At 42.7% G+C, this 26772-nt stretch overlaps 1 protein-coding gene across 4 annotated transcripts in view; it reads right to left on the reverse strand.

Moving 5' to 3' along the window:
* The window catches only part of KIAA1549 (KIAA1549 ortholog), a 136384-nt gene that overhangs the window by 22934 nt on the left and 86678 nt on the right, over nucleotides 1-26772 (reverse strand). For all 4 annotated transcript variants that reach the window (XR_006213053.1, XR_006213050.1, XM_042973289.1 and 1 more), the window contains 5 exons: nucleotides 23668-23873; nucleotides 21925-22148; nucleotides 20810-20963; nucleotides 15141-15458; nucleotides 4258-4304 (listed from right to left, as the gene is read on the reverse strand). Coding sequence is in view for 2 of the 4 variants with exons in the window: in XM_042973289.1 (XP_042829223.1) it covers nucleotides 4258-4304; nucleotides 15141-15458; nucleotides 20810-20963; nucleotides 21925-22148; nucleotides 23668-23873 (949 nt within the window). In the remaining 2 variants the exon portion in view is untranslated. The remainder of the gene's footprint in view (nucleotides 1-4257; nucleotides 4305-15140; nucleotides 15459-20809; nucleotides 20964-21924; nucleotides 22149-23667; nucleotides 23874-26772) is intronic.

Here is a 26772-nt window from a genome sequence, read left to right on the forward strand (position 1 = left end):
ATCAAGAACATACTGCATAACCAAAACACCGGCGTTCTGAAAACGTTGTGATTGCACAGTGGTGAAGAATACAATGATCACTTGGGCCGTGTGGTGCCACTGATTCATAATAAGGGTCATGCAGTTTCATCCACCGCTGCTTTTGTGCCTCGGTGTAATCATCAACAATTAAAAAGATCAAATAATGTTTTAGTATTATGAACCACGGTTTGGACTTCACAGGCAGCCCTCCCCCCCCCCCCCACAAAAGGGTCTCAAGGACCATCACGGGTCTGAGAATCCCACCTTAAGAACCACTCTTCTAAAGAAATTCAAGAATGAAAAAGCATGATAGTTTAATTACGGTGCTTTGCAAATGACAGTCAACCAGGAATTAACAGATCAAACTAGTTTGATGAGAGCACAGACTGACTTTGCCTCTATTCTGTAGCGTTATTTCCAGAGCATATCTCATAAATTGAAACCCAAGGCTATTTATGTATTGCTCTCTTTAGATAACTGCAACTGTTTTAGATTGACCTGAGAGAGAGATGTCTGGTATCTCTGACCTTACAGATCTAAAAGGCACACTTTTCCTTCAACATCTGGATGTTGGAGTTCGCATAATCTCCTCATCTCCTGACCCTCTTGACCATCCACCGAAGAACTAGCTCTTGCCCTTTCCTTATTTCTACTTTGCCCAATTATCCTCCTCCCGCCTACGTTTACGTCGTTTTTATCCTAAATTGTGTGTTCGGATAGTTCCGTGTGATCCAAATCCCCCAGAACCCTTTAATGTAACTGTAAAATTGGTCATCCAAACCAGAACACTTTTCAGAGTGGAAGTTACTAGTATCTATGCCAGAAAAAGAGGTGTAAACTGAACTGAACTGGGCAAACCAGATCACATGGCCCCCATCGTTAACTTCTGCCCTGGGTCACCTAATCTTCACATGCTCCCTTTATCTCTGTTGCTTGTGGACCACAAAGCAGTGCCTGGGTTGGGGAAAAATAAAACAAGCCCCTCTGAAAATGAGGACAAACAAAAGACAGAAAAAAATGAGGAAACCAGATAACATTCCTACTTCTGTGTGACTTCTGGTGATTGAAAGAAGAGTCGACAGGTGCCTGGGTGGCTCAGATGGTTAAGCATCTGACTCTTGCTTTTGGTTCAGGTCATGATCCCACAGTTTCTGAGTTTGAGCCCTACATCAGTCTCCATGCTATCAGCACAGAAACTACTTGGAATTCTCTCTCTCTCTCTCTCTCTCTCTCTCTCTCTGCCCCTCCCCGACTCACGTGCACCTGTGTGTACACTCTCTCACAAAATAAACCAAATAAAAAAGAACAGTTGATTATGATTTCTGCAATTAACTCTGGTTTTCTGCAATTCCCGCTTTGTAATAAATCATTTGTCCACTCATGTGTGAGTCTGCTTATGGATTCTCTATTCTGTTCCTTTGGTCTATTTGTCTAGCTTTATAGCAATACAACACTGTCTGAATTACCTTACAGCAATTTACAACTTTCAGATTATTCCTCATACCCTGTTCTTTTTCCTCAAAGTGTCTTGAATATTGTTGGCCCTTCACATTTCTACAGAAGTTTTAAAATCAGCTTGTCAGTTTCCACATTTTTTTTTTTTTTTTTTTTTTTTTGAAAAAAACAACAAGGGGTGCCTGGGTGGCTCAGTCGGTTAAGCGGCCGACTTCGGCTCAGGTCATGATCTCGAGGTCCGTGAGTTCGAGCCCTGCGCTGACAGCTCAGAGCCTGGAGCCTGTTTCAGATTCTGTGTCTCCCTCTCTCTGACCCTCCCCTGTTCATGCTCTGTCTCTCTCTGTCTCAAAAATAAATAAACGTTAAAAAAAAAAAAATGACTAGGATTTTAAATGGGATCACAATGAATCTGTAGATCACTTAGGGAAGACTGATATTTTTAATATACTGAGTTACCCAATCCATGAACATTTTCTTTAGAGGGCTTGACTATTTTTGGTGAGATGAATACTGAGATATTTTATGTTTCTGAATGCTATTTTATGTAGTCTGTGTAAAAGTTTTTATTTTGTCTGATGCTCATAAACAGAAATAAAAGAGATTTTTTGTATACTGATCTTATATCCAGCTACTTTGTAATTTATCTATCTTGCTAAATTCTCTTAATTCTAACAATTTATGTGTTGACATTTTAGGTATTTCTACTAAAAAAAATTATATCATTTGAGAATAATAACAGTATTATTTCTTTCCTAGAATTCCTTAATCTCTTCCTTCCCTTCCCTTCTTCCCTCCCTCACTCTCTCTCTCTCTTTCTTTCTTTGCTTTATTACACTATCAAGAACCCCGAGACAAAGTTGAATAGAGGTAATATAATCTTTGCTGAGATAACTATAACCAGATTAGACAAGTTCAATTCTATTCTTTGTTTGCTAAGATTTTTACCATGAATGGATGTTGAATTTTATCAAATGCTATATTTAGTGGAATAAGATTTCCCTCCTTTATTCTCAAAACAGTGAATTACATTGATTTTTTATTTTATTATTATTATTATTATTATTATTATTATTATTATTATTATTATTTTTAAGTAGGTCCCATGCCCTGTGTGGAGCCCAATGTGGGGCCTGAATTCACAACCCTGAGATCCCCTGAGATCAAGACCTGAGCAGAGATCAAGAGTCAGATGCTCGACTGAGCCACCCAGGCACCCCTAGATTGGTTGATTTTGTTTTTTAAATGTTAAATTACCCTTTCATTGTTGGAATAAATCTAATTTGGCTGTGATATGACATCCTTCCATATACAATACTGGATATCTTTGCTAATATTTAAGTTTCTGCACCTGTGTTATGTTCACAAGTAAAATTGGCCCGTAATGTTTTCTTTCTTACAACGTCCTTGTCCTTGTCTCCTCCTTGATAGAGGAAGAATGAGGTTGGGGGTTGCGGGGGGCACCTGGGTGGCTCAATCAGTTAAGCATCTGACTTTGGCTCAGGTCATCATCTCGCAGTCCGTGAGTCTGAGCCCTGCGTCGGGCTCTGCGCTGACAGCTCAGAGCCCGGAGCCTGCTTTGGATTCTGTGTCTCCTTCTCTCTCTGCTCCTCCATCTCTCACGTTCTGTCTCTCTGTCTCAAAATTAAATAAACATTAAAAATAATAATGAAATAAAAAGAATGAGGTGGGGAGTATTCTCTGTTTTTATATTCTTTAAAAGAATTTGTAGAACACTGGCGCATTTTCTTCCTTCAGTATCTTTAGTAGAATCCACCATTAAAGCCAAAGTTTTCTTTGTGAGCAGGATTTTGGTAATGATTTCAATTTCTTTAATAGTTATATGTCAATTCAGATATTCTCTTTCCAGGAATTTTTCCATTTTAAATTTATTAACAAAAAGGTTCAGAAAATCTTCTTAATTCCTATAAAATCTTTTAAAAATCTGTCTTTTAAAAATCTATCAAAATCTTTTTAATTTTTGAAAGATCTGGATTAATATGTCCTTTTCCATTCCTCTTATTGATAATGTTACACAGCTTACTTGATCAAGCTCTTCAGAGATTTATCAATTTCATTTGTTTTCAAAGAAGTAACTTTTAGCCTTGTCGATCTTCTCTATTATGGTATTTGTTTTCTATTTCATTAATTTCTATTCTTATTTTTATTATTTCTTTCCTTCTACTTCCTTTAGGTTTAATTAGACCTTTTTTTTTTTTTTTTTTTTTTTACATTGAGACGGATGCTTAGATCACTGGTATTCAGCCATTTTTCTTTTCAAATGTATTTTGATTCATTTAAGGCATCAAAGTCCCCGCAAAGCCTGGCTTTATCCCACAACTTTCACTATGTCAAATTTTCAAGACTCCAAGGCCCAGGGGTCTGCCCAAAGTCTTGCTCAGGTTCTCAGTCACCTCCTCCGGGATTAGCAGGCACCCCAGGGAGAAAGTTCACCCAAAAGGCAGGGTTCCTTTCTCTGGACTCCCTGGATCTTGGCCCCATACCATCCCATTGCCCTGTTAGCTATCTGGGTTTTATTTTGTTTTATTTTAAAATCTTGTCTGGCTTTTCCAGATGCCCTGAACAAACAATCTAGCCTGTCTTTACTGGGAGCAGAACTTAAAATTCCACCTTTTTTCTCCTCTTCAGGTTAACTCAAGAGAACACACAACCCAGAGGTTTGCATCTGCTCATATGAGCTAAAAGAAACGAGTTTACAAAATCTGTAAAAAAAAAACAGTCGATGTGAGGAAGTCCTAATGTATTTTCTCCCAAAAACTTTACCTCGGCAATGGGCCTGATGGGGGAGTCATTCCATAGTCTTCGTATCTCTGGAAGAAAAGCAAAAGGAAATGAAGATTAACGTGCAACGCTTATTAGAAAGTGACAACAGCAAACTTACAAGTTTAGGTTTGCGGGATCAACTTTCAGGAGAATTATTTTCTCATAAAAAGCTGGCATGGCACTGAGGCATTCTGCCATCAAATAATACCAGAAGTTTCAGCTTGGGGAACTGGGCTACCACGCTTTAAAAAAACACACACACACACACACAACTATTTTCTAGACCTTTCTTTCTTTTATAAAAGAATAACAGATAGCCTTTCTGCAGCTCCTCTTCCCTACAAGCTCATTCTCTACAAATCTGTATCTTCTAAAAAGGTCAGCCTTGATGGCCACACTTAGTACAAATGCCCCCATCAACGTGGGCATGATCATTCCCAGAACCAGTGGGTGTCCAGTAGCAATTCAAATACACTCACAAAAGTAAAGTATGTGAATGCTGCACCATGTTGTGGAACAATGTGAAAAAAGAAAAAATACAAAGAGAACCAGAAATTAGAGAGACTCTCAAAGATGAGGTGCACACTTTCAGTTTCTGATAGTTTTCCTGTTCCAAAGAGCCCAGCCATACTCTGTCCTTGTGTTCCATCCAGGGCCCCAGAGCCTTCAATCAACTCTTCTTACTTGAGCTAATCTCCGCTAACCAAGTATTCTTTGGCTAAATCAATGTCAATATGGCATCAGATTTAAATAAACGTGTATCTGTTGCATTCCTCATGAAATCAACACACCCTGTCCCTATCATACGTTGTACTCCTCTTCCAACGGTTCTTTCAACAACTGTGAATTGTTATTTTGGAACCAGATATTTCAGCAGAACAATAACTCTGGACAGAGTCCATCCAAGTTCAGTCAGTCTGAACCAACTGGTTGTCCAGGTTCTAGTGTTCCAAGTTACTAAGTCAGCCTTGCTTCTGGACCTGTCCCCACTTTAGATCTTTTTTTTTTTTTTTTTTTTAAATCTGCCATTTCATGAATTATTATTTTGTGGTAAGTGCTATGAGCACTAACTCAGACCCCAGTAACAGTAACGAAGGGCTCACTACCTCTATTTTATAGATGAAATCAACTCACAAGGAATTTAAGTAATTTCCTCCTAGTAAGTCCAGGCTTAATAATAAAAGACCATGCTTTTAACCACTACACTACACTGCCCATGGTTGCCAACCAGATTTCCCCCCTTGAATTAATCTCTACTTTGTGAAGAAAAGGAGAGGCTTTGGAGTCAAACAGGCTGACAAAGCTACTCGACTTCCCTGGGCCTATTTCCTGGTGCCAAGAAGAATAGAATGAACCCTACACCTCATACAGTTTGATGGGATTATCACGTCCGAAACTGTGCTCAAATTACTTCACCTTTTGAACCTTTCTGTTCCCATCCCCTTGGCAGAGGGAGGGGGATTAGAACCTTGCAGAGTTCCCCAACTGATGTAAAATAGCCAGAATAGAAGGAAAAGGAGTTTCAGTTCCTTCTCCAAATAATTAAAGGGAAATCTGAGACCAGATAAAGATTATTCCCAGCAGCCCTTCTGCTTCTCAGCAGAGTTTGAGTTTTTTAAACACATTCATATGCAAAATAAAACAAAACAAAAAAAGATGGAAGTTTATGTATCAGCATTTCAGGAGGTCCAGTAAGTAATAAACTAAAAGACAAACAGTAAAAAAATAGCTGTCCACTCTTCACATGTTTTGCTATCGTGGCACCAGGCATTTCAACTCTATTATAATCAGAAAAAGAAAGTGCTTTGTCCAGAGGCTGCATGCCCCGATGAAAGGTTTACAAAAAAAAATCACAGGGGCCCCTGAGTGGCTCAGTTGGTTAAGAGTCCAACTTCAGCTCAGGTCACGATCTCACAGTTTGTGGGTTCAAGACCTGCATCGGGCTCTGCGCTGACAGCTCAGAGCCTGGAGCCTGCTTCCGATTCTGTGTCTCCCTCTCTCTCTGCCCCTCCCGTGCTCGTGCTCTGTCTCTCTCTCTCTCAAAAATAAACAAACATTAACTTTTTTTTTTAAATCACAGACATAATGACAGGTGTTTAAGTGGGTCACACCTGTATAAATCTTTGGGGGATGAAATAGAATTTTATGGTTTCAACAAGCGACATCAAATAAAACTCCCATTTTAATGCATCCCTTCTTTCTATTCAGTATGAAACAGGCCAATAGAGCAAGAAGGCACATTAAATGGTTGGTGGAATCTGGGATGAGTCGTAAAATGTCCTGGTTCAGGCATCCACACTCGGTCCTTAGAAGACTGTTCCAGGGAGGTGAACTTTACTCAGGAAAGCAGAAATACACCTATCAAGTGGCCTCCGCACCAATGCATAACTAATACCCTTCCACCAGCAACACAGAAAGAGTAAAAATGTCATCAGATGGTAAACAAAGGTCCATCCCTGTGGTAACTGAAGACACTTTGAAATCCACATTCTTATAGTTTTTACTGCAGTCAGAAGGAAATAAGGGGTAATCAGGTTCCTCCTGGGAACAAACAGTAATTTACGACCAATTTATAAACTTGATAAAATTATATTAGGTATGCACAGACACAGCTGTGATTCTGGTTTTCTACTATATCAAACTGCTATCATCATCAAAATACATAAGGGTAACATCAAAGGTCCATGATGAGAAAACCACTCAGTAACAGTGTTTACGAAAATCTTACTATGGAGTTGAGATCTTGATTAAGATCGTAGATTAAGGCACTATCACAGAATTGTTCATCTCCAACACCTATCAACAACGAACAAATAATAAAAGTAATAACCCAAATCAGTAAAAAAATTATTGCTAAAATTCATCAGCAGAAACCAAACAAGCAAAGAAAGGAACAGATTCATGCTATAAATGGAGGAAAGTAGTGACCAGGAAAGAAAAAGGACTATGGCTGAATAATGACTCATATAGTAAGAATAGCAATTCTTTTCTTTTTTCTTTTTGAGAGAGAGAGAGAGAGAGAGAGAGAGAGAGAGAGAAAGAGCGCGCCAGAGTGCAAGTGGGGAAAGCGCAGAGACAGAGAGAGGGAGAGAGCATCTCAAACAGGTTCCACACCCAGCACAGAGCCCGAAGTGGGGCTCAGTCTCACAACTGTGAGATCATGACCTGAGCTGAAATAAAGAATCCAGTGCTTAACTGACTGAGCCACCCAGGCATCCCTCAATTCTTTTTTTTAAGTTCAAAGATGAGATGATACAACAACAGAACGAATGGAAATGAGGAACCAAAGAACTGAAGCAATTTGGTACCAAATTATGTGTGGAAATGATTTGAGGACCAAAACAAAGCCATTATGACTCTAAGAAATCAACTAGCAGGGGAAATAACAGATATGGCTTAAAATCAAATCGATGCCACACAGAAAAGGCCCATGATAATTATAATGAAGGCAGAGAAACCAGGACAAAGTAGCTAAGGCAATTAGAGATAAAAGGATAGGTACAAAAAACAAAGATGAGCCAACACGAAGATAATTGGTATCTTTGACTTCAATAATTAGAGTAAGAAAATTATTTTTCAGATACAAAAGAAAGTTTCCCTGAAGTGAATGAAAGAACTGAATCTGAAGATAAAACGGTCACTGGTTATTTGGGGAGGGGGGGAGGGGGAATGATTCAGAAAGACTGGCTGAGTGCCCAGAATTATTTACGCTTCCTGGCACGTAGGGTACATCCATCTGTTATCAGGAAAGGGGAAATTAAGACGGCCATGAATTTCTTCGCAGAACAATTCAAAAAGCATTAGGAGGAGAGAGAAGTAACAGATAGATGGCAGCAGTGAACCAGGTCATGTCAGGAAGTGAGATGAGAACTCTTCCTTTGGAAAACTCCAGACTAAGTCAAGCAGCTCCCGCAGGTTTCCCTCTCTGGCCAGGTCCTCCTGTCCTCCGTAGGAGGCATCTCCTATGTCAGCCTCCCAGCTCCCCAGCCTGCTCAACACCAGTATATGGCATTTTACATATCAGCCACCACCCTGACATCCTCCATTCAAGACCAGGGGCAGAGGGACTATTAGGAAGCTCCTGCAATGACGGTAAGAGACGATGGTGGCTCCAATCAAGGTAAGGCAGAGGACTCGAGAGGAACAATCTATAACAATGCAGCATGTTTAACTGACCCCAACTCCCTGTCCGCGCCCTTCGGCGTCTTGCCCTTAATGTCTCCCTGCTGGGGCATCTGGGTGGCTCAGCTGGTTAAGCATCCAACTTCAGCTCAGGTCATGATCTCCTAGTTCGTGGGTTCGAGTCCTGTGTCGAGCCCTGTGCTGACAGCCTGGAGCCTGCTTTGACTTCTGTCTCCCTCTCTGTCCCTCCCTCGCTCATGCTCTGTTTCTGTCTCTCAGAAATAAATAAATGTTAAAAAAAAAAAAAAAAAAGTTTCCCTGCTTCTGGTCTTGCCCTCTAACAAACCATTCTCCAGTCTAAAATGAGAGCAATCTGTCAAAGAGGCACACCAAATCATGTCTTTAGCCTGCTCAAAACTCTTCAGTGCCCACCACTACCCTCAGGATAAGGTCTAGGCTCTATCCCATCAGCTTCTTGCTTTCTCTCTTCTGCCTCATGTCTCACCACTCTTACTTCTAGCTATTAGTCACCCAAAACTGATTTCATTGTTAAGAACATTTGGGGGCAAAAATATAAACAGGTTTATTTCATTATAATTGATATACAATGAACTGCACATATTTATGTATATGAATTGATCAATTCTGCCGTCTGTTTGTACCTGCAAACCATGCCCAACAAGATAATGAACATATCCATCACCACCCAAGTTTCCTGGTGACCCTCTGTAATCCCTCTGTCCCACACCCTTTCCTAAACCCACCCCCTCCTTAGGCAACCACTGACCTGCTGTCACAACAGTTTGTATTTTCTAGAATTATATATAAACGGAATTATACAATATGCACTTTCTTGTTGTCAAGAGGGTGGCTTCTTTCCCTACCATTTTGTCATACATATAAATAACTCAATCCTTTTTATTAACGAGTAGTATTCCACTACATAAATATGGTACAATTTGTTTATCTCTTCACCTGTTGATGTGCATTTGAGTTGATTCCAGTTTGAGTCTATGACAAATAAAGTTGTCACAACGTACAAGTCTTTGCCTGGACATATGCTTTCATTTCTCTTCAGTAAATATTTCAGAATACAATGCCTGGGTCATAAGTTAGGTATAGGTTTAATTTTTTAAGAGACTGCCAAACTGTTTTTCAAAGTGGTTTTTCTTGGTTTACATTCCTAACAATAGTTTATAAGAGCTCCACTTGTTCATATCCTAACAAGTGTATAGGGGCATCTCATTATGATTTACTGCATTTCACTAATGACTAATGAAACTGAACATCTCTCCATCTGCTGATTCTTTGTATTTGTCTGCTTATTTTCTGTACTTCTTTTTTGGTGACATCTGTGTTCAAAAACATTCCCATTTCTTACGGGATCATTTGATAATATGAATCTCGTTCAATTTATTGAGATTAGACTTAGGGCCCAGGATACAGTCTATAATCTTAGTAAATGGTCCATGTACTCCTCTTAAATTTCAATTCCAGTGTAGTTAACATACAGTGTTGTATTAATTTCAGGTCTGCAATAAAGTGATTCAAAAACTCTATAAATTACTCGGTACTCATAATGATAAGTGCACTTTTAAGTCCCCATCACCCATGTACTCTTGAAAATGTATACTCTTTTTATTCTTCTTGGGTAGAGCATTTTATAAACGTCAATTAGTTCAAGCTGATAGTAAGTATTAATTTAAGAATTGTTCAAGTCTTCTCTACCTTAATGATTTTCTGTATACTCATTCTATCAATTATTGAAAGAGAAGTGTTGAAGTCTCTGCCTATAACTGCGGCTTCCTTTATTTCTGCATGCAGTTCTCCCAGTTTTTGCTTCATGTATTTTGATGCTCTATTACTAGGCACGTAAACATTTAGGATTTTAGGTTTTCTTGATGAACTGACCAATGTATTATCTTGAAATGATCCTCTGTGTAATGTTCTTCACTATGATATGATTTTGGTGATTATTAATATAGCCACTCCAGTTTCTTGGGATTGGTGTTAACATGGTATATCTTTCTCCATACATTTTTCTTTCTCCATATTTTTAACCTATTTATGGCTTTATATCTGATGTACGTATCTTGTAGGCAACAGACAATTGGTTCTTATGTTTTAGCCTATCTGACAATCTCTGTCACATAACAGGAATATTTAGACCATTCACATTTAATGTGATTATAGATAGGGCTAGATTTAAATCTACCATCTTGGTATCAGTTTTCTGTTTTTCCCATCTGTTCTTTGTTCCCCTTTTTCCTCTCTTCCTGCTTTCTTTAGGACTGAGTACTTTTTATCATTCCATTTTTACTCTTTTGTTGGTTTTTAGCTATTATTTTGTTATTTTGTTTTTAGTGGTTGCTATAGAGTTTATGTTCTATATATTTCACTTATCAGTCTACCTTCACATACTATCATTCCACTTCGTGTATGGTATAAGAACATCAAACCAGTGCACTTCAATTTCTCCTCTTTTAGCCTTTGTGCTTTTTGCGTTTTCACACATTTTACTTCTATATATGTTATAAACCCTACAAAACACTGTTATCCTTGTTCTTTCAACAGCCAATTATCTTTTCAAAAGATTTAAATAATACAGAATTTTTTTAAATTACCCACATATTTACACTTCTAGTGTTTTTCACTCATCTATGTAGATCCAGATCTTTATCTGGTATCATATTACTTCTGCCTAAAGAAGTTTCTATGACAGGGGCACCTCGGTGGCTCAGTCGGTTAGGCGTCAACTTCAGCTCAAGTCACAATCTCATGGTTTTTGAGTTTGAGCCCCGCATCGGGCTCTGTACTCGCAGCTCAGAGCCTGGAGCCTGCTTCAGATTCTGTGCCTCCTCTCTCTCTGCCCCTCCCATGCTCATGCTCTGTCTCTCAATAATAAATATTTAAAAAAAAAAAGAATTTTCTATGACATTTCTTGTAATGCAAGCCTGCCAGTGATACATTCTTTCAGCTTTTACATGTGTGAAAGGTTTTTGAAAGATATTTTCAGTGGATAGAGAGTGCTAGGTTGACAGTTTTTTCCTTTCGTTCTTTAAAGATTTGTCTCACTGTCTTCTGGACAATGAGAATAATGTTGTCATCCTTACCTTTGTTCCACTGCATACAATGTGTCCTCTTTCTCTGATTTTTAAATCTTTATCACTTAATTTAAGCAATTTCATTATATTTTTTGGCACAGTTTTCTTTGTGTTTCTTGTGCACAGGGGGTCATCAATTTTTGTAGATCTGCAGATTCATAGTTTCCATCAAATTTGAAAAACTTTTGGCCATTATTTAATTATTTTTTCTAACTCTCCTTCTTTTCTTCTGAGACCTCCAATTACATGTATATTAGTCCACTTGAAGTTGTCCTCAGGTCATCAATGCTCTATTCATTTTTTCAGTCTACTTACTCTGTTGCATGTTGGCTTATTTTTTATTACTATGTATTTAAAATCATTAATCTTTTCTTAATATCTGATCTGCCACTAATCCCATAAGTATATATTTTATCTCAGACGTTATAGTTTTCATCTCTAAATTGATGTGCATCCTTTCATGTCCTCAATGCCTCTAATACATTCAATCTGTCCTCCAGCTTCTTAAACACATGGAACTTCATTATAATTATTCTTTTAAAATCCTTGTCTACTGGTTCTGTGTCATTTTCTTGCCTATTTGCTTAACTGGTTAGTTTTGGATTTTAAACATTATTAATTTTACCTTGTTGGATGTTATATACTTTTGTTTCCCTATAAATATTCTGGGGCTCTGTTCAGGTTCAGGTATTGTGTTTATGCTTTGTTAGGTAGAACTAGGGAAGCTTTAATCTGGGGTTCATTTTGCCCCACTACGGAGGCAAACCAATGCTCCTTCTGAGTAATCTAACTGGTGCTCCATGAATTATGCAGCTTTCCACTCTAGAAAGAAAGGAACAGCTTGGGCTGTTGCAAGAAAATACCACAGATTGGGTGGCTTAAACAAAAGAAATTTATTTTCTCATAGGTCTGTAGGCTACAAAGTCCAAGATCAAGGTTCCAGCAGGGTTTATGATGAGAGCTCTCTTTCTGCCTCACAGACAGCTCACCTTCTTGCTGTGTTCCCACATGACAGAGAGCACTCTGGTGTTTCTTCCTCTTCTCATGAGAGCACCAATTCTATCAGATCAGGGTTCCAACTTCTGACATCGTTTATATATTTTTTATGTTTATTTTTGAGAGAGAGAAAGAGAGCAGGAGCAGGGGAGGGACAGAGAGGGGGAGGGGCAGAGAGGGGAATCCGAAGCAGGTTCCAGGCTCCAAGCTATCAGCACAGAGCCTGACGCGGGGCTCGAACTCACGTACCGTGAGATCACGACCTGAGCCGAAGTTGGACACTTAAGTGACTGAGCCACCCAGGCACCCCCCACTTATGACCTCATTTAAAGCTAATCACCTTTTTAAAGACCCCAGCTCCAATATAGCCACGTGGGGTTTTAGGCTTCAACATATGGATTTGGGGGCACACAATTCATCATATAATAGGAACTTATTTCTACATCTGTGTGAGCTCTGAGGACTATTCCCTTTAATTTTTTAGGCAGTTCTTTCCCTAGTCTTAGATAGTTTCATCATACCCTTAAACTGATGAGTACTCAGATGAAGACTCTTTGCAGATCTCTAGAATTCTCTCTCTGCTTTCTTGTACTCTCTATTGTGAAATGTAGCTACCTTTTCCTCCCCTGCCTCCAACTCTTTCTCAACTCAGAGAGACTACTGTGCTCTGCCTGAGGTCTCCCTCCCTGCACTGCAACCAGAAACTCTCTCAAGATATAAATTGGGACAGGGGCACCTGGGTGGCTCAGTCAGCTAAGTGTCCAGACTTCAGCTCAGGTCATGATCTCACCGTTCATGGGTTGTGCTGACAGCTCAGAGCCTGGAGCCTGCTTCGGATTCTGTGTCTCCCTCTCTCTCTGCCCCTCTCCTACTCATGCTGTCTCTCTCTCTTTCTCTCTCAAAAATAAATAAACATTAAAAAAAAAGATATAAACTGGGACATGTGTAGAGCTCAGCTCATTTCTCAGCAATCCCTCCTTTGCTGCCTAATGCCCAGGGTTGTGAAAATCTTTCCTTTTCCATTATTTTAGGTGTTTCTGGAAGCAAAGTAATCCAACCTTGTTCCTTCATCTTGTCCAGAAAAAGTTTGTACTGGACACTTACTTCTGTCTCCGCCATGCTTCCCTACTACAACCACTAATTAATCTTCAGTCTTCTACTTAGATCACATTTTATCTGGAAAATCCTTCTGAACACCTCACAGCTCAGGCAAGGGCTCCCTGGAGGTACTCTCCCCCTGCCAAGGGACCTGCCATGCTGTGTTAGAATTACTGCCTCAACTGCCCACATACCCCCTGCCATCATGCAGAAGCTGGAGTTGTGCGCTGTGCAACTGCTTTATCCCGACACCTAGCAGAACACCCCAACACAGCACAGATTTGTGCTCCACAAATCTACCTGAAGGAATAAACAAATGAAAAAAGCTCAAACAGCAGCTGAAGCCACATTCACTTTATCAGCGAGTTTGTTGTGCATCATCCATTTCCTTAAAGAAAGATTATAAACTACTAGTTATAATTATGAAGTATTTAATAGTTACAGTTGTAACATTGAAAACAATAACAAGATGGAATGGTATTCCGCCCCGCCCCCCGCCGCGTGGTAGCAGGTATTGAAGAAAATAATCTATTACTAACGGCGTACTGTGAACATTCAAACCAATTTCAGAGATAAAGATGCCTTTAACATATGTTCATTACCACCCAATTTTACCTTAATATGGGTAATGAAATCAGAGGACCCAGTATAAACACTCCTTGAGAAATTCAAATTGTGACTAATTAACTTCCCTCCAGAGTCGAATGCTTTAGTCCAATCACCCGATCTAAAATTAGCGGAAAAAATATTAATGTCACATCTTTCAGTTTTACTTCTTCCCCATATTTTGAGAAGCCACATTTGAAAGGATTGATGGCATACAAAAAAAAAAAAAAAAAAAAAAAAAAGGATGACAAAGGCAGATGAAATGCTGAAATGTCAAGCCCCAAGATGGAAACCTGATATTTGAAACGGTTGTCCTTGCCTGCCTGTGGGCTAGCTGCCTACAATCCCAGAGCCTCAAGGACCACTCCAGTCCCCGGGGGCCCTCCAAGAAGCCTAATTACCTGGTATGTTCTAAAATGCACCTTTTATAAAGACATCAACGAGAATATGCTTTGACAGTTACCCCACCTCCATTTCAGGACACTGAATGGAACCCAGGAAGAGACTCCCATAAAATACCAGTGTTGCATAAAAACATAAAAGGATACTTCCCACATTAAGAATTAACTTAGGAGAGGGGCGCCTGGGTGGCTCAGTCGGTCTGGCTTCGGCTCAGGTCATGATCTCACCGTTCGTGGGTTCAAGCCCCACGTCGGGCTCTGTGCTGACAACTCAGAGCCTGGAGCCTGCTTCAGATTCTGTGTCTCCCTCTCTCTCTGCCCCTGCCCTGCTCACACTCTGTCTCTCTCTCTCTCTCTCCAAAATAAACAAACATTAAAAAAATTTTTTTTTAAGAATTAACTTAGGAGAATAAAACGAAAACCGAGACCCCTCAGCCAAGCTTTAATTCTTATCAAATACAATTAGTATCATCGCAGTGATTCTGAAACTGAGGGAGGAAGGCCACAAAATTCCAACATATGACCCACACGAGAATTCTAGAAGGCCAGGACTTACGCTACAGGGGTTGCTGGCTGTCTGAGCAGGGCTGTAGAAGGACCCCCACTGGGTGGCTCGCCTCTCGTCCCGGGAAGGGGTGCTGTTCACAGGCAGGACAGCTGGGACCCCGGGGCCTGTGACTGCAGCACTGGCAGGCTGGCTGCTGGGGGCCACGAGGGCAAAAGCGTCATCCAGGAGGGAGTGCATGGTCTGGCGCGCCTCCTCGATGGACGGCTGAGGCGGGATGTACTGGGAGGCTGGGAAGGGCAGGCCCGGATACCTCCCCAGCTCAGCAGAGGACGGCGTCTGTACATCGGCCGGGAGATCGGGATCAGACTAGGGCAAGACAAAGAGCAAAGGGAACAAGGATCAGATGTGAGCTTATGCGGTGACGTGAAAACCACAGGGCCAAAATGGGATTTAACAATTTTCACTGACAGTGAGGAAAAGGTCACCGTAAGAATTTTTTAAATGGCGGCTAACGGGTGGTGGTGGCAGGCAGAGCCTGAATCAGGATGAAAGGAAAAAGTGAAGATATTCAAAAATCACTTGTCCAGCAAAATTCAACCAACGAGCTGAAATGCACTTCAATACCTGCAAGTATGTGTTTTCATTAAATGTCCCTAAGCAGCCAAAAATGATGTCTCAGAGTCTTAGTTACTAAACTACCTAGTCAACTTTTCATAGATACCGAAGTCTAAAGCAGTCTATTGACTACAATAAGAAAAAGTAGCCCTACACACCCTCAAGAGAGTTCAAAGTCACCACCATATTACACCTGTGTGTATAAAAAATGTTGACACTGAGGTGCCTGCGTAGCTCAGTCTGTTAAGTGTCTGCCTCCTGATATCGGCTCAGGTCATGATCTCGTTCGTGGTCTTGAGGCAGAGCTCCACGTGGGGCTCTGTGTTCATCACGGAGCCCGTGTGGGAGTCTCTCTCTGCCCCTCCCCCACGCACACACACATACACGTGTGCACTCTCTCAAACAAACTTAAAAATTTAATACTTATTATAACTACTTGTTATAGTAAACAAAGAGTATTTAGAAACCACGTTTTAATTTTTAATTTTTTTAAGTGTATTTATTTATTTTGAGAGGTGTAGGGAGGGTCAGAGAGAAAGGGAGAGAGAGAGAATCCCAAGAAGCTCTGACTGTCAGTGCAGAGCCCGATGTGGAGCCTGAACTCATAAACCCATGAGATCACGACGAGAGCCAAAATTAAGAGTCGGACGCTTAATCGACTGAGCCACCCAGGTGCCCCCAGAAACCACATGTCTTTAAATGGAACTATCTCTGGATAACGTGAGTCATCAAGAAAGGTTTAAATATTATTCTATACAGGGGCACCTGGCTGGCTCAGTCAGTTAAGCACCTGACTCTTGATGTTGGTTTAGGTCATGATCCCAGGGTTGTGCTCTCTCAAAAATAAATATTAAAAAGAGGGGGGGGGGGGGAAAGAAGGGCACCTGGGTGGCTCAGTTGGTTGAGTGTCTGACTTCAGCTCAGGTCATGATCTCGCAGTAAGTGGGCTTGAGCCCCACATCAGACTCTATGCCGACAGCTCAGAGCCTAGAGCCTGGAGCCTGCTTCAGATTCTGTGTCTCCCTCTCTCTCTGCCCCTTCCCTGCTGGATCTCTCTCTCTCTCCCTCTCTCTCTCTCTCAAAAATAATTATTAAAAAAAAAAACTTCTTAAAAAAAGCCTCTGTCCTGTCCAACAGATGATCCATTATTACTCATGCCAGCATCAAACATTTAAGGGCAGTCACTGCTTAACTCCAGACAGAAAACCACACTACAGACTGGCAAACCACAAACGGCCCTCAGACCTGTTTTGCTTGGCCTGTGCAGTCTTAAAAAAATAAAGAGCTAATATTTTTTAAAACCTGAAGATTTAATATTAACACTCAGATTTGTGGATTCTCTTGGCAGAACCTGAAGCTGTGGCATCACCCGGCCCTTACTCCTCCGACAGAAACAACTGCCGTTGAGCAGTGGCTGGCTCTTGAGATGGATCCGGGGCCCTTCCCCTCCCAACAGCAGGGGGTTGGTCCCACTGCTGTGTACGTGACACCTCGGTGTCTTTCTCTAAAACTGGGCTATCCCAGGAAAGGTTCCAGTAAGTGAGAGCTGTCCTCAAGGAATTGTAAGTAAGGATTCGGGGTCCCAAGGGGTTCTCTGACGTATGACGAGCGCTAGAAGAACTCTGTGTTCCTTTCCTTACGAGGTGGATAAAAGGTCCACATGCAGGCCCCTCTCCCATTCTTGGATTTCTTGAAGAGCAGAAAGGGAAGACTGTGGTCAGTAGTGCGTCACCAGACTAACAGTTCATGGTGGAACAAAGGAAAAGGGTGTCTATAAACACATCCCACTGGCGAGTGAAAGGGTCTCTCCAAAGACAGAAGTGATGCTCCTGGTGGTGGTTCCAGTAAGTGACTAGTTACCTGTTGTTTAAATGAAAGAAGGCAAGAAAGAAACAACAGGCCCAAAATGGAGTCGCTGCCCCCCCAGGAGCAAACCAAGACTTCACTGCATTTTCAGCCTCTTCCAGGAATGTGACCTTTAACCAGTCAATCTGGAAATTCCTGATCTGCACTAGTGAGGTAACAGGCGTGATAGACCACCGCCCCCCTTCCCCCAGAGAAAGGTGACCTTGCCTGAAACAATTCGCTCTTTGTTAGAAAACTTCCTTTTCTGCCCCCTTCCATTTTGTACAGCTCCTCGGAGCTCCTTTCCACTCTCCGCGTCTGATGCTGTGGGATTCAAGAGCTGTTGAGTAAAGTCTATGAGATCTTCAAACTTACTCGGGTGAATCCTGCTTTATAGCGTTGTGTGGCAAGGAAGCGAGCATGTGGCCACACAAAAAACTGCAAGCCTGAACAGAGATTCCAACGGTTTAACTTTTACAGCAAAAAGTATGCTGTGAAGGAGGGACTCATGAATCTTGCCAAGAAGGCAAAGAGCTACGGAGCCATGACGTTAGAGCTTTCCGTTCTTTCTTCTTCCGGTCTCCTCATTTTGCAGGCTACACTGCCAGCAACTTGCAGGCCAACAAGAGATCTTCATTTTTCTGTATCTCGACACCTGTAGGGTGTTTCACATAGAGGTGGTAGTCAATAATACAGGGGGAACCGTGGTGTGTGGAAAGGAAGATTTACCCAGGATCCCTGCTGGAATTTGAATTCCACTCTCTTGAATCTCAGCCTGATAATTTCGTTATTAGTCAGTGTGTTTTCCTTCGGACAGGTACACATTCGCCCGTCATTCCTCAGAAATACATAGGAAGTTTTTACCTTCAGTCATCAGACAGGATGTACTCTGGTGCCCATTTTGCAGTCTTCCGTAGGAATTCTAAGAGAGTGATCAGACACCCTGGCTGGCCCAGGACAATGTCAGGGTACGCCTGCTGTCCCAGTATAATCATTAATAGAGACTCTTTTCACTCTCCCAAGTGCCAGGCTTGGATGATAAATTGTATCAGGGGTAGACAAACCTTTTCCGTAAAGGGCCAGACAGCAATTATCTTAGGCTCTGTGAGTCACAGAGACTTTGCTGCTCTGTTATTTAACTCTAACACTGCAGCAAGAGCAGCCATAGAGAACACACAGATGAATGGTGCAAGGGCACAACAGTGTTCCAATAAAACGTTACAAAAACAAGTGGCTGGCTGGATTTGGCCTGAGGGCCATACCATGCTGAGGCCTGAATTATAACGGTAACCCCAGTTGCCAAGAAATCTAGGAATATTCCTTTCACCCTAGGAGAAAAGAGCTCATAACGAGAAGACATTTTGAAGGTAGAGTATAAAATTTAAGAAAAAACACATGAGTAGTATAATCTTCAAGATGAAATACTACCTAAGAAAAAATGAGTTCAAAAAAAAAGTGGGGGGGGGGATTATCTTTGAAAGCGTGTGTTTCAGAATTTTTATGGAATGGGAAAAGCCCACGTAAGAAAAATTTCATTTTAAGGAATCTCTGAAAAAAATGAAGCTGGCTGACTGAGGCGGAGCTCTCCAGGGAAGGGCTGCTTTCCACCAGCTGAAGGAGGGGTCTCTGCTTTCCACTAAGAAAAAGAGCAGGAAGTACAAGGATGATCCGGTCACCCTGAAGGAGGCCTGATTTCGGATCACTGATGAAGACAAATGGAGAGAGCAAGAAGACGACAAAAGACTTCATGGCAACAGATGACGGGACTCAGGGCTACTTAAAAAAAGACGGGATGGGGCTGCGGATTTCCTCTGAAAGATGAGCCCTGGCTGGCTCGGGAAGTCAAGGGGTAAGAAGGAATGCGCCCCCCCCCCCCCACCGCCACCTCTTCTATTTATCGGTTTCACGCATCAGGCCTGCAAGTCCCCATCAGGCCTGCAAGTCTCCGGTGAGACAAAAGCAAAAGTTCAAGTGACCATCCTGGGGAGCCCAGGGGACAGTCTTTTCCAGGTGAAGCCCAGACAGCCACCTGTCCACAGCACAAGAACACTACAAGAGCGCCACCTGCTGTATGAATTGCCAGCCCGGGCTCCCCCGTCTCAGGAATTCATCCACAGACCCCCTGGGATTGCACCAATCCTCACAAACAGGCACGGCCAGTCTTTAAAACACCAGAAATACAGTCAGTTGCCAAGGAAAAGTCTGGTTCTTTCGGATGATCATGATTCGATGCTATCTAGCCCTAACGTCAGTGTGGTGTTTGCCCTATCTCCATTAGTCTTCATATCTTTCCAGGGTAGTTATTTGTCTAATTTAGGAGGCAATGGCTGGTTGCATAAATTCTGTCCAAAGTGATCATGCGCATCACAAGCCCCTTCTCCAAGATGTGGGGGTTTTTTTTGGGTTTTTTTGGTTTTTTTTATTTTTATTATTATCTTTTTTTTTTTTTTTTTGCTAATGTCTCTCTAAACAAGGATGCCTCTGTAAGCGCATCTCCGGAAGGAGGAAGGGGTCTTGTGCAATGAGCCAGGTTTGCACCCCGGCCCAAGGCTACCGGTGTCCTTCCCGCACTGCTGGAAGTCAGCCACATCTGGCTCTCCCTCCGTCTTGGGTTGTCTTTGTGTCACAGACCTTTGGGGAGGCTGGCACTTTCTTCCCTACTCAATGAGGTCTGTGTATGTGCGCCTTAATGCTCTCAATGTCTGCCTTTAACACTTCAAGCAATTCTGTGTGTGCCCCTTTCCGTTGGAAGAAAAAAAAGTTTAATTCCGTATTTCTTAATTTCCATTAAGCTCTTTGTTCCATTAAAATTACACACACACACACACACACACACACACACACACACACACAATACCTTCTTGCACTCTAGGAAGAGAAGGGATAGACAAAACCCTAAATACCCCTCCTATCACCAAGAAACCCAAACAATTCTATGACCGGGGGAAGGAAGAAAAAATTGTTTTCCAGTTAACTTCCAGGAGTACCCATCCTGAAGCATAAGAGAACAGGGCTTGTGTACAGAAAGGACAAACACGGGGTTACGTTTCCAGAGGGCTCACTTCGCAGCCTCCTGGGCTCTGTGACTCAAGTCTCCTCTCAAAGGAGCAGCCTACCAGTTCCCTCACTCCACATTGTCTCATGGCCCTGAGTGTCAGTCATCAGCAGCAACAGCACACAGGGCAGCAGCCACTAGCGGTCACTCTCCGAAGAGCCACCCCACCCCGGCTCCAGGAGCTAGAGTCAGCGTTACGTACTGGGCAACCAATGTAGGCAGAGTTGTGGACACCGGGGGGCCTCTTGTAAGTGCCATCGCTGTCTGTGGTGATGAGTCTGTCCTTCTCAGCATCTCCGGGACAGCCGTTGACCTGGTGTTTTCGGCGTGGTTTAGGAGATCGTTTTATCCTGGAGCTGCGGGAGGGGGTGGGGGCAGAAAGGAGGTTATCTTCATAGGAAATAATCCTTCCTGCCAGTAGCTTATCCACTAAACACAAAGTATTTTCCAAGCATCTGGGATATGGTGGCCACTGTGGTGAACACCCCATAGGATACAAATATGTAAGACATAGTCTCTGCTATGAGGAAGCCACAGTCTACCTGAGCATATTAAATGCACGCAACAACAGAGAGTAATATAAGGTAATATATAACCGTGACTTTTTCCGGACTTTCAGAGAAGGGCAAGATCAGTGTGAGCTACCAGTATCATGGCTGGCTATACAGCACCTGAACTAGGTCTTGAAGAGCAAGTAGGATCTGTAGAAGGGGAGGGATGTGGGGAGAAATGCGAAGCAGATGAATGTATGGCGGGCAACAGCAGGCCCATCTAAGGGAGAGACAGTTCTGTCTACACTGCTGGATGGTGGAAAGTAGCAGCCGGAATGGGGAGGCAGGGCGCCTCCTGTTACAGGGCAGGTTCCATGCGGCAGGGAACCAAAGCAGTTACAGGTGTTGGGCACAGCAAGACCAACCAGAGCAGCGATTATAGCACACACACGTGCCTTAGGGGCAGGGGTCCGGAAGGCCAAGAGACCAAGACTCGGAGGGCAGCTATGGGAAAAGAAATGCACCTGCACCTGACACGGACGGGTGCCCACGCGAAGGAGGTGAAGGTACTGGAGGTGAGGGTGGGATGGGAGAGGAGGGACATTCCCCAGTGAGAGAGACTCGAGCACAGCCATCTGAGAAAGAGAAGGTGCCTGCCATATCCAACTAGGTGAATTCAGGGAGGCAGAATAAAGCCAGGGCCGGGGTTCTGAGGCCCCTGGAGGAGCAGGCGGGAGCATGAGAAGAGGCCCAGCAGGAGCAAGGCCGACGGCGCCTCCACAGGCAACCCTTGGGGGGTGCCCCTGCCCCCTCTGCGGACGCCCACCTCTTCCTGGGCTCTATGAACACTGAGGGCACGCTGGCCGTGGGGTCCAGGATCTTGTCAATCTGCATCTGCGCCCTGCGGTATACACGGTGCCGCTCACGCGTGTCGCCCGAGGACAGGTCGTCCACCACCGGGAACTCGTAGTGGCCACGGCGCTTGGCGCGGAGCCGGATCTTGTTCCGATGGTGCTCGATCTCGGACTTGTGCCGCAGGGCCGTCTGGATCTGCGTGGCCGAGGGGAGAGAAATGAGTCACATGGAATGTTCCCGAAGGTTCCTGCCACCCACGCTGAGACAGCATCTTAGGGAAGGCCTTTCTTTTCCCCAGACCCGTGTCCAGGCCCAAAGGGACAGGCACTCCCACATGGGGGCATACATACCTATGTATCAAGCACTACATTTTAAAAAGAGAGTAAAAAAAAAAAAAAAAAAAGATGTATGCTATCAAGTTGTGAGGCCACAGGCCTGGTGAGCACATTCCCTTCTTTCTTTCCACCAGATGGAAAATCCACTTTAGGGAGGATTTACCCGTAGCAGGTACAGAGGCGTGCAGACAGCTCTAGGTTAGGACTGGGGCTGAGCAGGGCCAGGACTCGGTGAGAAGAGACAACACACACCATCCTAAACCCGGGACACACGTTCTTGTCACATTCTTAGCAAGAAGCCAATGAGGGCTAGAGAGGGAAAACTCTAGGAACTCTTGATGGGACTTCGGTAAGATGATCTACTTCAAGGATCACCTTTAAAGTGGGCAGGGGGTTTCCGCCACACCAATTGCTTATGACTTCATCCTGGCAGAACTCACAACAGTAGCAGGTATTTGTTAGAGGCAGGAAATGCACAGCATGAAGCTATGTGCAGTCCTAAATGGCTCAGGCCAGGTCAAACCTTTCAAGTTCAAGGTAACAGTGCCTTGGCCTGGCCTTCTGCTTCCCCAAATCTTACCAACTCACTCTTCCAGGATTCACTGGAAGACGATTTTACTACGCCTTCCTAGATCCTTGGGATCAGAGCGGATCTATCTGGGATCACCCCCCAATTCAAAGGTTCATTAGGAAAACCGATAGGACTTAGCATTTAGTCCCATTTAATACAGCAAAAGGACGCAAATTAAAATAAGCACAGGGTATGTGGGGTGAAATCTGGAGGAAATAAAGCACAAGCTTCTAAGAGGCCTTTCCCAGGGGAGTCACACTAAATATGCTTAATTCCTCCAGCAATGAGTTGTGACAACACATGTGAGATGCTGTCCACCAAGGAAGCCCATCAGAGATGCAGTGCCCAGGATCGGTACTGGGGGCTGGTCCAACAGGCACCCTCTGTCTAGCGTGTACCAAAATCCCAGAGTCCCAGAAGCAAAAGAGATGTTCGAGTAAGTCATAACATTTGCAAAAACGGTCTGGGCACAGTGAACCACTCTGTTCTGGGAATGACAGGAGCCTTTCTGACATGTAAGTTCCTCAACATCAGCCAAGGGCCAAAACAGGACTCTTGAAGGATAGCAGTCTCATGTTTGCCACGTGAACTCTCTGCACAACGGCCAGTGTGCGAAACGGGGTCCTTGAATGGTATCTGATCTAAAAAAGCGGAGCATAAAACTTAAAATTAAGCATACTTCTTAGCAGCTCCGACCTTCAACACTGCAATTTTCACTTGTTGGTAAGCACTGACCAAATCAGAATGTGGTTTTTTTTGTTTTTTTTTTTTTTTTAATATAAATGTACTTTTCAATATGAGCAAATACCTCTTTGTTAATTTTGTTGGTTTCTGCCACCCGGTCGGCCAGTACGGTGTGCTGAACTGGAGGTCCTGGTATCGGCTGCATGGCGATCAGCTGTATCTTACTGGGAACCCGCCGGCTGGCCTCTGAGGACCGGGAGAGCCTGTCCACGTGCTCAAAGATGGAGGCTGACGAGTGCTGCTCGTTCCCTGAACTGGGCGGCGGTGGCCCTGGAGCAGAAGGAAAAGCAAAAGCATAAATAAAGCCATCCCAAAGAAACAGCAAATAATCAATCGTGACGCTGCATGGTGTCAAAACTTGCCATGTTTCGTCTAACGGCATCTCAAAGTCTTCAGGACGGAAAGAGAGAGGACAGGAGCTGCTTAGTCAGTCACTAAGCAACTTGCACAACTTTTAGAGGAACACTGAAAGCAGCTCTGAACTTCCGCTATCAGTTGGAATGATAAAAATTTAGCCACCAGGGCAATTATACTGATAGAAAAACAAGAGAATAGGGAACAGTGGACATGCAGGTATGTGCTGGTTAACAATGAACACATCTGGAAAATTACAGAAAAGTTATGAAAGAAATTGAAGACGACACACAAAAAATTGGAAAAACATTCCATGCTCCTGGACTGGAAGAACAAATATTGTCAAAATGTTGGTATTACACAAAGCAATCTACATATTCAGTGCAATCCCTATCAAAATAACACCAGCATTCTTCACAGAGCTAGAACAAACAATCCTAAAATTTGTATGGTACCAGAAAAGACCCTGAAAAGCCAAAACAATCCTGCAAAAGAAAACCAAAGCTGGAGGAATCACAATCCTGGACTTCAAAATACATTACAAAGTTATAACCATCAAGACAGTATGGTACTGGCACAAGAAAAGACACTCTGCCCAGTGGAACAGAATAGAGAACCCAGAAATGGACACACAAACATATGGCCAACTAATCTTTGACAAAGCAAGAAAGAATATCCAATGGGATAAAGACAGTCTCTTTAGCAAGTGGTGCTGGGAAAACTGGACAGCGACATGCAGAAGAATGAACCTGGACCACTTTCTTACACCATACACAAAAATAAACTCAAAATGGATGAAAGACCTAAACATAAGAAAGGAAGCCATCAAAATCCTAGAGAAGAAAGCAGGCAAAAATCTCTTTGACCTTGGCGGCAGCAACTTCTTACTCAACACTCCCTCCCTCAGAGGCAAGGGAAACAAAAGCAAAAATGAACTACTGGGACCTCATCAAAATAAAAAGCTTCTGCACTGCGAAGGAAACAATCAGCAAAACTAAAAGGCAACCGACAGAATGGGAGAAGATATTTGCAAATGACACATCAGGTAAAGAGTTAGTTTCCAAAATCTATAAAGAACTTATCAAACTCAATACTCAAAAAACAAATAATCCAGTGAAGAAATGGGCAAAAGACATGAATAGACACTTCTCCAAAGACGACATCCAACCGACACATGAAAAAATGCTCAACATCACTCATCATCAGGGAAATACAAGTCAGAACCACAATGAGATACCACCTCACACCTGTCAGAACGGCTAACATTAACAACTCAGTCAACAACAGATGTTGGCAAGGATGCGGAGAAAGAGGATCTCTTTTGCATTGTTGGTGGGAATGCAAGCTGGTGCAGCCACTCTAGAAAACAGTATGGAGGTTCCTCAAAATGTTAAAAATAGAACTACCCTACGACCCAGCAATTGCATTACTAGGTATTTATCCAAGGGATACAGATAGATAGGCTGTTTCAAAGGGGCACAGGCATCCCAATGTTTATCGCAGCACTATCAACAACAGCCAAAGTATGGAAAGAGCCCAAATGTCCATCAACGGATGAATAGATAAAGAAGATGTGGTATACATACACAATGGAGTATTACTCGGCAACCAAAAAGAATGAAATCCTGTGGTGCCTGGGTGGCTCAATTGGTTAAGCCATCTGACTCTTGGTTTGGGCTCAGGTCATGATCTCATGGTTTGTGAGTTCAAGCCCCACAATGGGCCCTGTGCTGACAGTGCAGAGCCTGCTTGGGATTCTCTCTTTCCCTCTCTCTCTGCACCCCCCGACTCACTCTCTCTGTCTCTCTCTCAAAAATAAATCAATAAACAAAAGAAAAAAATGAAATTTTGCCATTTGTAACTACGTGGATGAACTAGAGGGTATTATGCTAACCAAATTAGTCACAGAAAGACAAATATCATATGACTTCACTCATATGAGGAATTTAAGATACAAAACAAATGAACAAAAGGGAAGCAAAACTAATATAAGAACAGGGAGGGGGACAAAACATAAGAGATTCTTAAATATAGAGAACTGAAGGTTGCTGGAGGGATTGTGGGTGGAGGGATGGGCTAAATGGGTAAGGGGCATTAAGGAAGATACTTGTTGGGATGAGCACTGGCTTTTATACATACAGGATGAATCACTGGAATCTATTCCTGAAATCATTATTACGATATATGCTAACTTGGATGTAAATTTTAAAAAATAAAAATAAAGGGGCGCCTGGGTGGCTCAGTCAGTTAAGTGTCCGACTTCGGCTCAGGTCATGATCTCATGGTTTGTGAGTTCAAGCCCCGCGCTGGGCTCTGTGCTGACAGCTCAGAGCCTAGAGCCTGCTTCGGATTGTGTCTCGCTCTCTCTCTCTGCCCCTCCCCTGCTCACGCTCTGTCTCTATCTCAAAAATAAATAAAACATTAAAAAAAAATTTTTAATAAAAATAAAAAAGAATTCTCACGGCAAAAGAAAAAAAATTAAAATAATAAACACATCTAGTCTTTCAGTTCTGACACACAAAGAAAACGAAGTTGAAGAGCCACAAAAAGAAAAAGTTGCTGCCGAGAGGGAATTTTTCCCACTTAAAAAAACAGGAGTGGTACCCTTAAAAAAGGGGGACACTACATGGCATGCATATCTTACTACATTGAACTTTAAAAATTTTTTTTAACGTTTATTCATTTTTTTTGATAGAGCATGAGTGGGGGAGGGGCAGAGAGAGAGGGAGACACAGAATCCGAAGCAGGCTCCAGGCTCTGAACTGACAGCACAGAGCCCGACGTGGGGCTCGAACTCAGGGACCGTGAGATCATG

Source organism: Panthera tigris, chromosome A2, assembly GCF_018350195.1.
Source record: "Panthera tigris isolate Pti1 chromosome A2, P.tigris_Pti1_mat1.1, whole genome shotgun sequence".
NCBI classification, from domain to species: Eukaryota; Metazoa; Chordata; class Mammalia; order Carnivora; family Felidae; genus Panthera; species Panthera tigris.